This window comes from Schistocerca gregaria, chromosome 3, assembly GCF_023897955.1.
Source record: "Schistocerca gregaria isolate iqSchGreg1 chromosome 3, iqSchGreg1.2, whole genome shotgun sequence".
NCBI lineage: Eukaryota > Metazoa > Arthropoda > Insecta > Orthoptera > Acrididae > Schistocerca > Schistocerca gregaria.
Window position 1 is genome coordinate 463,341,627 of NC_064922.1, and position 13,109 is coordinate 463,354,735.

General features: G+C 44.2%; 1 protein-coding gene across 1 annotated transcript in view; it reads right to left on the reverse strand.

The window, feature by feature from the left end:
• Positions 1-13,109, reverse strand: part of LOC126356120 (aminopeptidase N-like) — a 238,540-nt gene that overhangs the window by 163,484 nt on the left and 61,947 nt on the right. Inside the window, exon 6 of the mRNA XM_050006821.1 lies at positions 5,158-5,469. Within this exon, the coding sequence (XP_049862778.1) occupies positions 5,158-5,469 (312 nt within the window). The remainder of the gene's footprint in view (positions 1-5,157; positions 5,470-13,109) is intronic.

Consider the following 13,109-nt stretch of genomic DNA (forward strand, 5'->3'; position numbering starts at 1 on the left):
CCTTTATGTAGATGATGGAAATTCAAGCTCTGGGAGAGAATTATACTGCATACCAAATATACGGCACTGTATACCACGTGTATGGTTTCCTCGTTTTCAGTGCAGATGAAACCGAATGCTCGAGCAGACAGTAAGAATAGAAAATTTTGTTGATGAACCCTCTAGATACGAATTGGTCGCCTAAAGAATGTGTGTCGAGTGACTTTGTAACCAACTCTTGGATATATCGTTTGTAGAGTGTAACTCATATTTTACGACATTTTGAGATGCACGGGTAAAGTAACCGCGCTGACGGGCTACTTTAAAAGTTTGGCTCACTGCTGTCGCGAACAAAGAGAGTGCTTCAATCCAGCTGCAAAAATGGGTGACCTCCGGCTCCCGGAAATGGTGAGATTTGTGGATTGTTTATGAGCCTCTGTGGTGAATATGTGACGCGAATGGAGTCATGACACCATTGTTAATCTCCACGTGCTACTGGTGTGCAGCAGAAAAGTGGTGTACGACAGAGCTTGAATACGAAGCGATCCTCAGAGAGCACATTCGGCCATATTATAATCATTGTCTTATCTGAGAAAATATGCCTTGTCATATGTCTAAAAGCGTCAGAAAAGTATTCGAAAAACTCGGCTGAAAGCTCAGAAGCTCTCCTTATCTTAACCCAATTGAAAATCGAAGGAACCGATTCGACCGTCGTGTTCTCGTCGACAAGGAACTTCCGCCACACTCCCTTTATCTGTTGTGGGACTCTCCGGTTGAATCCAGATAGGCACGGAGACACATCAGTTCTTCTCGTTCATCTTCAGCTCGGTTATCTGTTGTGTTGAGCGATGCAATTGCGCATATCTACTGACCACTGCACGTAATGATGGACTGCTTGAACGACCGACCCCTGCAGACTAGTGTCGTTGGATCATAACCTAAACTTATGTAGTACACACATCAAACAAGTTTTTTATCACCTCGGCTCCGGGAGTTCCGGAACCTGTACAGAAAATTGGAACAGAGATCCACATAAACATCATATCCGCTCTTTTTATTGCTCATGAAAACCACAAATTGCATCTTGTACCACCGTACAACGACACCTTCAGAGGTGGTAGTCCATATTGCAGTACACACTGGTACCTCTGATGCCCAGTAACACGTCCTCTTGCATTGATGCATGCCTGCATTCCTCGTGGCATACTATCCACAAGTTCACCAACGCACTGTTGGTCCAGATTGTCCCACTCCTCAAAGGTGATTCGCTGTAGATCCCTCAGAGTGGTTGGTGGGTCAAGTAGTCCATAAACAGCCCTTTTCAATCTATCTCAGGTATGTTCGATAGTGTTCATGTCTGGAGAACAAGCTGGCCACTCTAGTCGTTATCCTGAAGGAAATCTTTCACAAGATTTGCACGATGGGGTGCGAAGTGTTGTCCATGAAGACGAATGCCACGCCAACATGGTGCCGATATGGTTGCACTAGCGGTCGGAGGATGGCATTCACGTATCGTACAGCCGTTACGACGCCTTCCATGACCACCAGTGGCGTACGTCGGCCCCACATAATGGCACCCCAAAACAGCCGGGAACCTCCACCTTGCTGCACTCGCTGGGCAGTGTGTTTAAGGCGTTCAGACTGACCGGTTTGACTCTAAGCATGTCTACAACGAATGTCTGGTTGAAGGCATATGCGACACACATTGGCGAAGAGAACATGATGCTAATCCTGAGCGGTCCATTCGGGATGTTGTTGGGCCCATCTGTACCGCGTTGCATGGTGTCGTGGTTGCAAAGATGGACCCCGCCATGGACGTCCGGAGTGAAGTTGCGCATCATGCAGCCTATTGCGCACAGTTTGAGTCGTAACAAGACGTCCTGTGGCTGCACAAAAAGCATTATTGAACATGGTGGCATTGCTGTCAGGCTTCCTCCGAGCCATAATTCGTGGGAAGCGGCCATCCAGTGCAGTAGTAGCCCTTGGGTGGCCTGAGCGAGGCATGTCATCGACAGTTCCTGTCTCTCTGTATCTTCTCCATGCCCGAACAATATCGTTTTGGTTCACTCCGAGACGACTGGACACTTCCCTCGTTGAGAGCCCTTCCCGGCACAAAGTAACAATGCGGACGGGATCGAACTACGGTATTGACCGTCTAGGGATGGTTGAACCACAGACAATACGAGCCGTGTGCCTCCTTTCTGGTGGAATGACTGGAACTGATCGGCTGTCGGACCCCCTCAGTGTAATAGGCGCTGATCATGCATGGTTGTTTACGTATTTGGGCGGGTTTAGAACCTCTCTGAACAGTCAAAGGGTCTGTGCCTGTGATACAATATCCACAGCCAACGTATATCTTCAGGAGTTCTGGGAACCGGGATGATGCAAACCTTTTTTATGTTTGTATTTCAAAGTAGAGTACGAAAGTGCGCGAAGTATGTTTTTGATAATAGGATAACTCTGCTTATAATTTCCTGAGTTGTTAGATGTCGATGGATACAAGTGCGTTAATACAATATATTGACCTGAAGTTCTCTGTTATGAGTTCGCGCCGTATTATGTTAATATTTATTGGAAGACAGCAGTACAGATTGCTCTTGATGGCTTCATAGGTTTTTTGGAGGATTACTTATTAAGCTGCTTCCGTCACACATTTGAATAAAGTCGACTGCATCTTTTTGACATCACATGTCAGAATCAATACACTGTTTCACGCAGCCGAGTGTCAGTCTGCAGAAAACTAGATGTAAGCAAATGAGATATAAGTTAATAAATAGTACTGAATGTATTACCCCAGCCTCATCAAAACATTAATAACTTCAAGCACAATCAGAATGGATTTTTTAAAACGTGACTGGCGGTATTTTATTATAGATAACAACAGATCAATGAAATTATTGTAAACAGTGACACAGTACCAAAATAACTCTTTTTTAATTTTAATTTATATTATTAAATAGAGTTAAGCTTGCAATTATGTTACTTAGAAAGTCTTTCGACTAAGAGATAACGTCGTATTTTCTTCAGTAGACAAATCTCAGACAGTTGAACAACTGGAATGTGATTCATGTGGAACAGACGTGCGACAAGTGCCACCATCTCTTAAAGAAATTGGTTTATTTATTTGCCCAGTTTTCGGCTCAGAAATCTGATGATGGCCTTGTAAGTCGAAAACTGGTTAACTCAATAAACTAATGTGTAGAGCACTACCAATACAGCGCTTTTTATGTATTATAAAGCTGTTCTACCAAGAACCGACAGAAGAATCAGTTAAATAAAGAAATAGGTCATTGTTATGAAGTTGTCGACTTTTGTGTCACTCATTTTCATCAGATAAGAGACGAGCTGTAGTATAGTGTGCCAATGTTCGTTTATAAATTGGAATTAACACCTAATATCTGCAACATGCTACGCTTTGTTATTCATTCAGTCACCACCCGTCGAACCCTACTACTTTGTCAAGAGTGTAGACAAGAAAAGACAAATATTAGCCAAATAGTATGCAGATGAACATTCTTGTACCTGTGGCATCTTCCAAATTTAGTTTGCCATCTTCATAAGGAACGACACAGCACGCTGCAGACAGCAGCTACTCTACATTGCAATGAGATGACAGAAGCCGCGGGATGCATCCCATTATTGTGTCAAATATCTTTTTGCCCGGTGTAATGCAGCTAATCGACGTGGTATGGGCTCAACGAGTCGTTCGAAGTCCCATGCAGAAATATTGAGGCACGATGCCTCTACAGCCGTCTGTAACTTCAAAGGTGTTGTAGCTACAGGGTTTTGTACACGAACTTACGTAACGGTTATGTCCCACAAACGATCGACTGGGCTTATGTCGGGCAATCTGGATGGCTAAATCATTCACTCGATTTGTCCACAATGTTCCTCAAACAAATCGCGAACAATTGTGGCCCAGTGACATGGTGCATTTTTCATCCATAAAAATTCCTTCATTGTTTGGGAACGTGAAGTACTTGGTCTCCAAGTAACTGAACATAACCATTTCAAATCAATGATCGGTTCAGTTGAGCCAGAGGACTCAGTCCATTCCTTGTAAGTCCACACCATTATGGAGCCACCACCAGCTCGCACAGTGCCTTGTTGACAACGTGCCCCACGACTTTGTGGGGTCTGCGCCACAGTCGCAACCTACCATCAGTTATTACCAATTGAAATCGGGATTCATCTGAGGAGGCCACGGTTTTTCAGTCATCTGGGGTCCAACCGATATGGTCACGAGCCCAAGAGAGGCGGTGCAGGCGATGTCGTGCTGTTAGCAAGGGTACATGCGTCGGTTGTGTGCAGCCCATTAACACCAAATTTCGCCGCACTGTTCTAACGGCTACGTACATCGTACGTCCCACATTGATTTCTGCGGTTACTAGACGCAGTGTTGCTTGTGTGTTATCGCTGACTACGTAAACGCCGCTGCTGTCGGTTGTTAAGTGAAGACCGTCGGCCACTGCGTTGTCTGTGGTGAGAATTAATGCCTGAAACTTGGTATTTTCTGCACACTCTTCTTACTGTGGATCTCTGAACGATTATCGAAGCGGAATGTCCCGTGTGTCTAGCTCCAACTACCATGCCGCGTTCAAAGTCTGTGAATCTCCGCCATAATCACTTCGGGAACCTTTTCGTATGAATTATCTGAATACAAATAACAGGTCCGCTAATACATTGCCCTTTTATACCTTATGTAAGCGATATTACCGCCATCTGTGTATGTGCATATCGCCATTCGTGACCTATTCGTGACCTTCGTCCCTTCAGTGAATATTAATAACGAAACTCGACAGCGTATCTTTGTCAGCAGACCTCCCTGGCCCATTGGAAAAAGCTACCTAAATACACTCTTTGAGTACAGCGGCATTTTCTCGTAAAATTCCAACTGTTAGTTTAATCGAAGGCGGCCTGGACAGCCGGCTAGAGTGGCCGTGTGGTTCTAGGCGCTACAGTCTGGAGCCGAGCGACCGCTACGGTCGCAGGTTCGAATCCTGCCTCGGGCATGGATCTATGTGATGTCCTTAGGTTAGTTAGGTTTAAGTAGTTCTGAGGTCTAGGCGACTGATGACCTCAGAAGTTAAGTCGTATAGTGCTCAGAGCCATATGAACTTTTTTCTTTTTTTTTTCCCAGCCTGGACAGACGACTATCGTAGGCTCGCAGCCACTAACCTGTACGTGATCAGCCCCCAGTTCTCCATGGCTCCAGCAGCGAAGTCCGGCACAGCGACGTGGTCCATCTTGGTGAGGTTGCCGTGGTTGTACGGAACACGCACCAGCTGCTCCATGGAGCGGACGGTGCGTGGCCCCATCACACTGGGGTACTCTGCCTGTGCCGCCGTGTCCCTGGTCGTCCAGACAGTCGTATTGGATTCCAGCGGCGACTGCACGCCTACGAAGTCGGATACGACCCAAGCTAGCAGGAAGGCGCTCATCACCGGCGTCTGCTCGAAGGTCAGGGTGCGTCTTCCATCTTCGTCGTCACTACAAGGGGAAAGAGTTCCTTTTTTAATCAGTTAATATATGCACGAACTGGCAAAAATTACACCAAGTTTGGAAAGTAAGATTGTCCTGGCGTCATTATTAAGGGATGGGTAAAAACAGAAGTGATACGAACATTTTTTTTAAATATCGTAAATAGCGTGTTTGTCCATCAGTGGTCTCCGGTGCTTGTCACAGCGTAATAATGTAATTGCAGTTACTTCAGGTTATTCACCCCCCCCCCCACCCATGAACCATTCACATTGCCGTTGGTGGTGAGGCTGCTTGCCTCATAGATACAGATAGCCGTCCCGTAGGTGCAACCAGACGATGGTTCCTGGAGAGGGGCAGCAGCCTGTTCAGTATTTGCAGGGGCAACAGTCTGATTAATTGACTGATGTGGCCTTGTAACACAACCAAAGCGGCCATGCTGAATACTGCGAACGGCTCAAAGCAAGGGGAAACTACAGCCGTAATTCTTCCCGAGGGCATGCAGTTTAACTGTATGGTTAAATGATGATGGCATACTCTTGGGTAAAATGTTCCGGAGGCAAAATAGTCTCCCATTCGGATCTCCAGGAGAGGACTACTCAGGAAGACGTCGTTGTCAGGAGAAAGAGAACTGGCGTTCTATGGGTTGGAGCGTGGATTGTCAGATCCCTTAATCGGTTTGGTCGGTTAGAAAATTTAAAAAGGGAAATGGATAGGGTAAAGCTAGATATAGTGGGGGTTAGTGAAGTTCGGTGGCATGAAGAACAAGACTTCTGGTCAGCTGAATACAGAATTATAAATACAGAATCCAATAGGGGTAATGTGTGAGTAGGTTCAATAATGAATAAAAAAAATAGGGCACGGGTAAGCTACTACGAATAGCATAGTGAACGCATTATTGTAGCCAAGATATACACAAAGCCCAGACCTATCACAGAAGTACAACTTTATATGCCAACTAGCTCCGCAGATGATGAAGAGATAGAAGAAATATAAGATACGATAAAAGAAATTATTCAGATAGTGAAGGGAGACGAAAATTAAATAGTTATGGGGGACTGAAATTCGATAGTAGGAAAAGGAAGAGAAGGAAAAGTAGTAGGTGAATATGGACTGGGTGAAAGGATTGAAAGGTTAAGCCACCTGGTAGAATTTTGCACAGAGCATAACTTAATCGTAGCTAATACTTGATTTAAGAATCATGAAAGAAAGCTGTATACGTGAAAGAGGCGTGAAGACACTGGAAGAATTCAAATAGATTATATAATGGTAAGACAGAGATTTAGGACCCAGGTCTTAAATTAAAAGACGTTTCCAGGGGCACATGTGGAGTCTGAGCACAATTTATTGGTTATGAACTGTAGACTGAAACTGAAGAAACTGCAAAAAAGGTAGGAATTTAGGGAGATGGGATCAAGATAAACTGAAAGAACCAGAGGTTGTAGAGAGTTTTATAGAGAGCATTAGGGAAAGATTGGAAAGAACGGGGGAAACAAATACAGTAAAAAAAGAATGAGTAGCTTTGAGAGATGAAATAGTCAAGGCAGCAGAGGTTCAAGTAGGTAAAAAGACGAGGGCCAGTAGAAATCCTTTGGTAGCAGAAGAAATATTGAATTTAATTGATGAAAGGTAAAAATATAAAAACGCAGTAAATGAACCAGGCGAAAAGGAATACAAACGCCTCAAAAATGAGATCGACAGGAAGCACAAAATGGCTAAGCAGGCATGGTGAGAGGACAAATGCAAGGATGTAGAGGAACATACCACTAGGGCTAAGATAGATACGTACCGCCTGCAGGAAAATTAAAGAGATCATTGGAGAAAAAGGAACCACCTGTATGAATATCAAGAGCTCAGATGGAAAACCAGTCCTAAGCAAAGAAAGGAAAGCTGAAAGGTGGAAGCAGTACATAGAGTATCAATACAAGGGAGATGAGTTTGCTGGTAATGTTATAGAAATAGGGTTAGGACGTAGTTGAAGAGGAGGAGACATGATATTGGGAGAAGAATTGGACAGAGCACTGAAAGGCCTAAGTCGAAGCAAGGCCCTGTGAGTAGTCAAAATTCCATTAGAACTACTGACAGCCTTGAGAGGGCCAGCCATGACAAAACTCTACCATCTGGTGAGCAAGATGTATGAGACATGCGAAATATCCTCTGACTTCAAGAAGAATATAATAATTCCAATCCCAAAGAAAACAGGTGTTGATATATGTGACAATTACTGAACTATCAGTTTGATAAGTCACGGCTGCAAAATACATTGAAGTTCTGTCAGAGACAGCAAAGGATCTGGAAGAGCAGTTGAACAGAATGGACAATGTCTTGAAAGAAGGATATAAGATGAACATACTTTGCAGACTAATGGAAAACCTGATAGAAGATGTCCTCGGGGGAGATCAGTTTGGATTCCATAGAAATGTTGGAACACGCGAAGTAATACTGACCCTATGACTTACCTTATATTAAGGAAAGGCAAACCTACGTTTCTAGCTTTTGTAGTTTAGACTTGACAATGTTGACTGGAATACTCTCTTTCAATTTCTGAAAGTGGTAGGGGTAAAATACAGGGAGCGAAAGGATATTTACAATTGGTACAGAAACCAGATGGCAGTTATAAGAGTCGAGGGGCAGGAGAGCGAAGCGGTGGCTGGGAAGGGATTGAGACAGGGTTGTAGCCTATCCACGATGTTCTTCAACGTGTATATTGAGCAAGACGTAAAGGAAACAACAGAAAAATTTGGAGTAGGAATTAAAGCCCATGGTGAAGAAATAAAAACTTTTGGGTTTGCCGATGAATTTGCAATTCTGTCAGAGGCAGTAAAAGGACATGGAAGAGTCGTTGAACGGAATGGACAGTGTCTTGAAAGGAGAATATAAGATGAACATCAACGAAAGCAAAACGGGGATAATGAAATGTAGCGGAATTAAATCGGGTGATGCTGCGGGAATTAGATTAGGAAATGAGACGCTTAAAGTAGTAGATGAGTTTAGCTGTTTGGGCAGCAGAATAACTGATGGTGGTCGAAGTAGAGAGGATATAAAATGTAGACTGGCAATGGAAAGGAAAGCGTTTCTGAAGAAGAGAAGTTTATTAACATCGAGTATAGATTTAAGTGTCATGAAGTCTTTTCTGAAAGTATTTGTGTAGAGTGTAGCCATGTTTGGAAGTGAAACATGGACGATAAATAGTTTAGACAAGAAGAGAATAGAAGCTTTCGAAATGTGGTACCGAGCGAGGTGGCGCAGTGGTTAGCACACTGGACTCGCATTCGGGAGGACGATGGTTCAATCCCGTCTCCGACCAACCTGATTTAGGTTTTCCGTGATTTCCCTAAATCGTTTCAGGCAAATGCCGGGATGGTTCCTTTGAAAGGGCACGGCGGATTTCCTTCCCAATCCTTCCCTAACCCGAGCTTGCGCTCCGTCTCTAATGACCTCGTTGTCGACAGGACGTTAAACACCACTAACCTAACCTCGAAATGTGGTGCTACAGAAGAATGCTGAAGATTAGATGGGTAGATCACATAACTAATGAGGAGGTACTTAATAGAACTGGTGAGAAGAGGAATTTCTGTCACAACTTGACTAGATGAAGGGATCGGTTGGCAGGAGTATTGGAGTGTAAAAATTGTAGAGGGAGAGCTAAGGATCAATACACTAAGTAGATTCAGAAGGATGTGGGTTGCTGTAGTTACTCGGAGATGAAGAAGCTTGCACAGGTTAGAGTAGCATGGAGAGCTGCATCAAACCAGTCTCAGTACTGAAGACCACAACAACGACTACCCCAATTACCTAAGTTTTAGTGGTAATATCTTCACAACAGAGAAAAGCGTGTACTACGCAACAAGCAAAATAATACAAAAAACGGAGTTAAGCAACTGTTCTCAGGCGAAACGCGTACATTCTACTGTGGGTATGGTGGAATCGCTGAAACAGCCGGTTTTCGGTAATACCGAATTTTTTAGCTTGATGCTGAAACAGCTCAAAATAACTGATTTCTGAAATAACCGGTTTTCGGTCTTTCATTGCTGCTAGCAGAGAAATCCCTCGTTCCCCAGTTATTCAATTACAGCTGTGCATACCACGCAGCGTTTGAACTATGTGTTGTAAAATGACATAATTTTGCATGTAGATTCAGCGTCATATGAGAACACTGTCTTCACAATGTGCTGCGAATGGAGTTAGTAGCAACGAAGTAATAAATTTAAACGCCATGCATGAAGCGGCAGATTTTCATGCATCTCATTGTTTATGACGTCATGCCTCCTAAACTGTGACGTACAATGATACAATGTTGCAGCTACATTCAGTGGTATATGTGCATTCTGTCTGCAAAATGTGTCACGAATACAGTGAGTAGTAAACAAGTAACAAATTATAATGTCACTTTTATGTCGGTATTACGGTATCATACTTCTTTTACAAAGAAATATGATCAAATATTCGTCAAGTTTCTTTGACAAAGATCTTTGACGTGGCGCTAAAAAGTAGTACTACACTACTGTCATATTTGTCGGGCAAATTTCAAATTGTCGGACAATAGTAACCTGTTATTATGCGATGCAGTCGCTTGTGCAACAATTACATTGTGCATCCTTTTGGAAGATAAGTGGTGGAAAAAAAGGAACCATGTTTGGTTGAAGCCATGTGTACTACGTCGAGATAATGAAAGCATTCACCAAACTTTGTTACGAGAAGTGGAAGTGGAGGACGTCAAGTTTTATGTAAATTACATCCGTTGCGACCCTAGTTTTAAGGAAACTTTATTTCATTGTTTATTTGCACAGGTAATTTTGTCAGCTTATTGTACAGAGCCTTAGAACTCGGTGCTTACGAGACGGTAAATTTCAGAGTGATTGATTTCATTATTGGCACTGCGTATTGGTTTGCCAGATTGAGTTGTTTAATTTTTTTGGATTACAGTAAAACTCAGTAAGCACACCGTTTGCTCAACAACACATCAACAGTAAATTTCCATAACACAAACATTACGTATTTCATATTCATTGGCAAACAAACACACATTTTTTTTAAAGAACGTTACTGTTATGCAAAGAACGGTACACAGTAAAAAGTAAATAAAAGTACCTGTTGTAACCGAGACCAAACAAATACCGAAAAACACCGGTTATTCAGAACTAATACACTGATATCGATTTTAATCGGACGGATTTTTCCATCCCTGCTGTGATGTTGTTGCCGTTGCTGCATGAACAGTTCGTCATAAAGTCGTGCCGCTCTTCCCTTGCGTTCGGTAAATCCACACACGAGGGGCACGTCGGTCAAGCCTCCGTCAGTAAACCTAAGCATGTGTCACTTTTAACCTTCAATAAACACGCAGGAAAAACAAACACTAGACAGAATACCTATGCAAGCTTGAGGTTGAAGGGTAATATTGGCATTACTGTTGTCAACAGCATGTTCCGTAAGCGAAATAAGTTTGTTTTCTAGAAAGACACACAGCGCATATCGTCTAAATCTGCGCTATCGTGCAAATATAACGGCAAACAGTCGTTTGAAAATGTTTTATAAATGAGAGTTCGAATCTCTAAAGAATTTGAGTTTACTGGTTGAGAGCTAAGAAACACCACTAAGATGACGAAAGTCATGGTGTACCTCCTAATGTCGTATCAACGCTTCGTTTTACAAGGCGGAGTGTAGCAGCTCGACGTGGCATGGACTCAACAAATCTTGGAAGTCCCCTACAGAAATGTTGAGCCATGTTAGTTCTGCAGCCGCCCATAGTTGACAAAGTATTGCTGGTGCAGGATTTTCTGCACGAACTCACCTCGCGATTGTGTCCTATGAAAGTTCGGTGGGATCCACGTGGGCGAGGTGGGTGGCCAAATCATTCCGTTACATTGTCCATAATGTTATTCAAATCATTCGCGAACTACCGTGACCCGGTAACATGGCGCAGTGTTATCCATGAAAATTGCAACGTTATTTGGGAACATGAAGTCCATGAATAGCTGCAAGTGCTTTCCAAGTAGCCAAACATAACCACTTTCAGTCAATGATAGGTTTAGTTGGACCGGAGGACGCAATGCATTCCATGTAAACACAGCCCACATCACTACGGAGCAACCACCACCTTGCATAGTGCTTTGACGACAGCCTGGGTCCATTGCTTTGTGGGGTCTGAGCCACATTCGCACCATACCATCAGCTCTTACGTAATGAAATCGGGACTTATCTGAACAGGCCAAGGTTTTTCAGTCATCTAGAGTCTAACCGATATGGTCACGAGTCAAGGAGACGTGCTGCAGGCGATATGCTGTTAGCAAAGGCAGTCGCGTCGATCGTTTGTTGCCACACACAGCCCATTGACGCCAAATTTCGCCGCAGTCCTAACGGACACATTTTTCATACGTCCCACATTGATTTCTGCGATTATTTCGCGCAGTGCTACTTGTCTGTTAGCACTGACAATTCTCCACAAACGCCGCCCCTCCCGGTCGTTTAGTTTAGGCCGTCGACCACTGTGTTATCCGCGGTGAGAGCCAGTGCTAGGAATGTGGTATTCTTGCTACACACTTGACACTGTGGATATGGGAATACTGAACTCCGTAACTATTTCCGAAATGTAAAGTCCCATGGTTCTAGTTCCAACTATCATTCTGTATTCAAAGTCTGTTAATTCCCGTCGTGCGACAATAATCACGTTGGAAATCTTTTCACGTCAATCACCTGAGTACAAATGACAGTTCCTCCAATGCACTACCCTTTTACACCTAGTGCACGCGACACTATCGCCATTTACGTATGTACGTAAAGCTATCCCATGACACACGCTCGCACATATTCTGAGGGTTGAACCCTCTGCTGTGATCGAAGTTTTAGCGCAACTGAGGCGCTTCTCCTTCTTACATGAAGATTGGTGGGATGTCATGATGACGGTTTGGTGGTTGCTTGACTTTTGTGCTTTTTTTTTAAGAAGACAGTCAGTGGAAGGGACAGTAGAAGAGTGGGGGAAAAAGAACGGCCCATTGACTAGCCGGGGATTACAATTAAATTATAGAATAAAGGAGAGAAGGAGGAATAGTTAGAGAGAGTGAAATCGAAAGGCCATTATCCTGGCCTCTTCTTCTTCATAGCGGCGTCTTGATGGTGGTGGTGGCAGACTATCTTGGTGGGTTGGGGGGGGGGGGGGGGGAGGGGAAGAGAAAGAAGTCAGAGAGTGACAGCTGAAGAAGTGGAAAGAGGAAGGGCCTGTCGTGATTAGGCCAACATTGGGGACAGAGTGGGTGGAAGGGGGGGTGGCGAGCTTGGGGGGTGAATGACATGTTGGGGAATGATCGATGATGTGAGGAAGAGTAGTTGACATGAGATGCAGTGGCTTGTGCATGCGAAGTCATGGGGGGCGGAATAGAAGGTCAGGCCATCGAATGGTGGCTAGACGGTGAACACGGGTACCCAAGGAGAGGATTAAGGGATTAGGAGAGTGACGGGTTTGTTGGTAGAAGGAATTGGCTGCAGAGAGGATGGGGTGCGAAGGAGTGGCACCTCGGCCAGGTTGTGAAGCTCTTGGGTTGGGAAGTCGAAGGGGAGATGGAGGGCACGCCGGAGAGCCCGATTCTGGACGGTTTGGAGTCGGCGGAGGTGGGTGGGGGCAGCATTGCCCCACACCACCGCCGCGTATTCAAGGA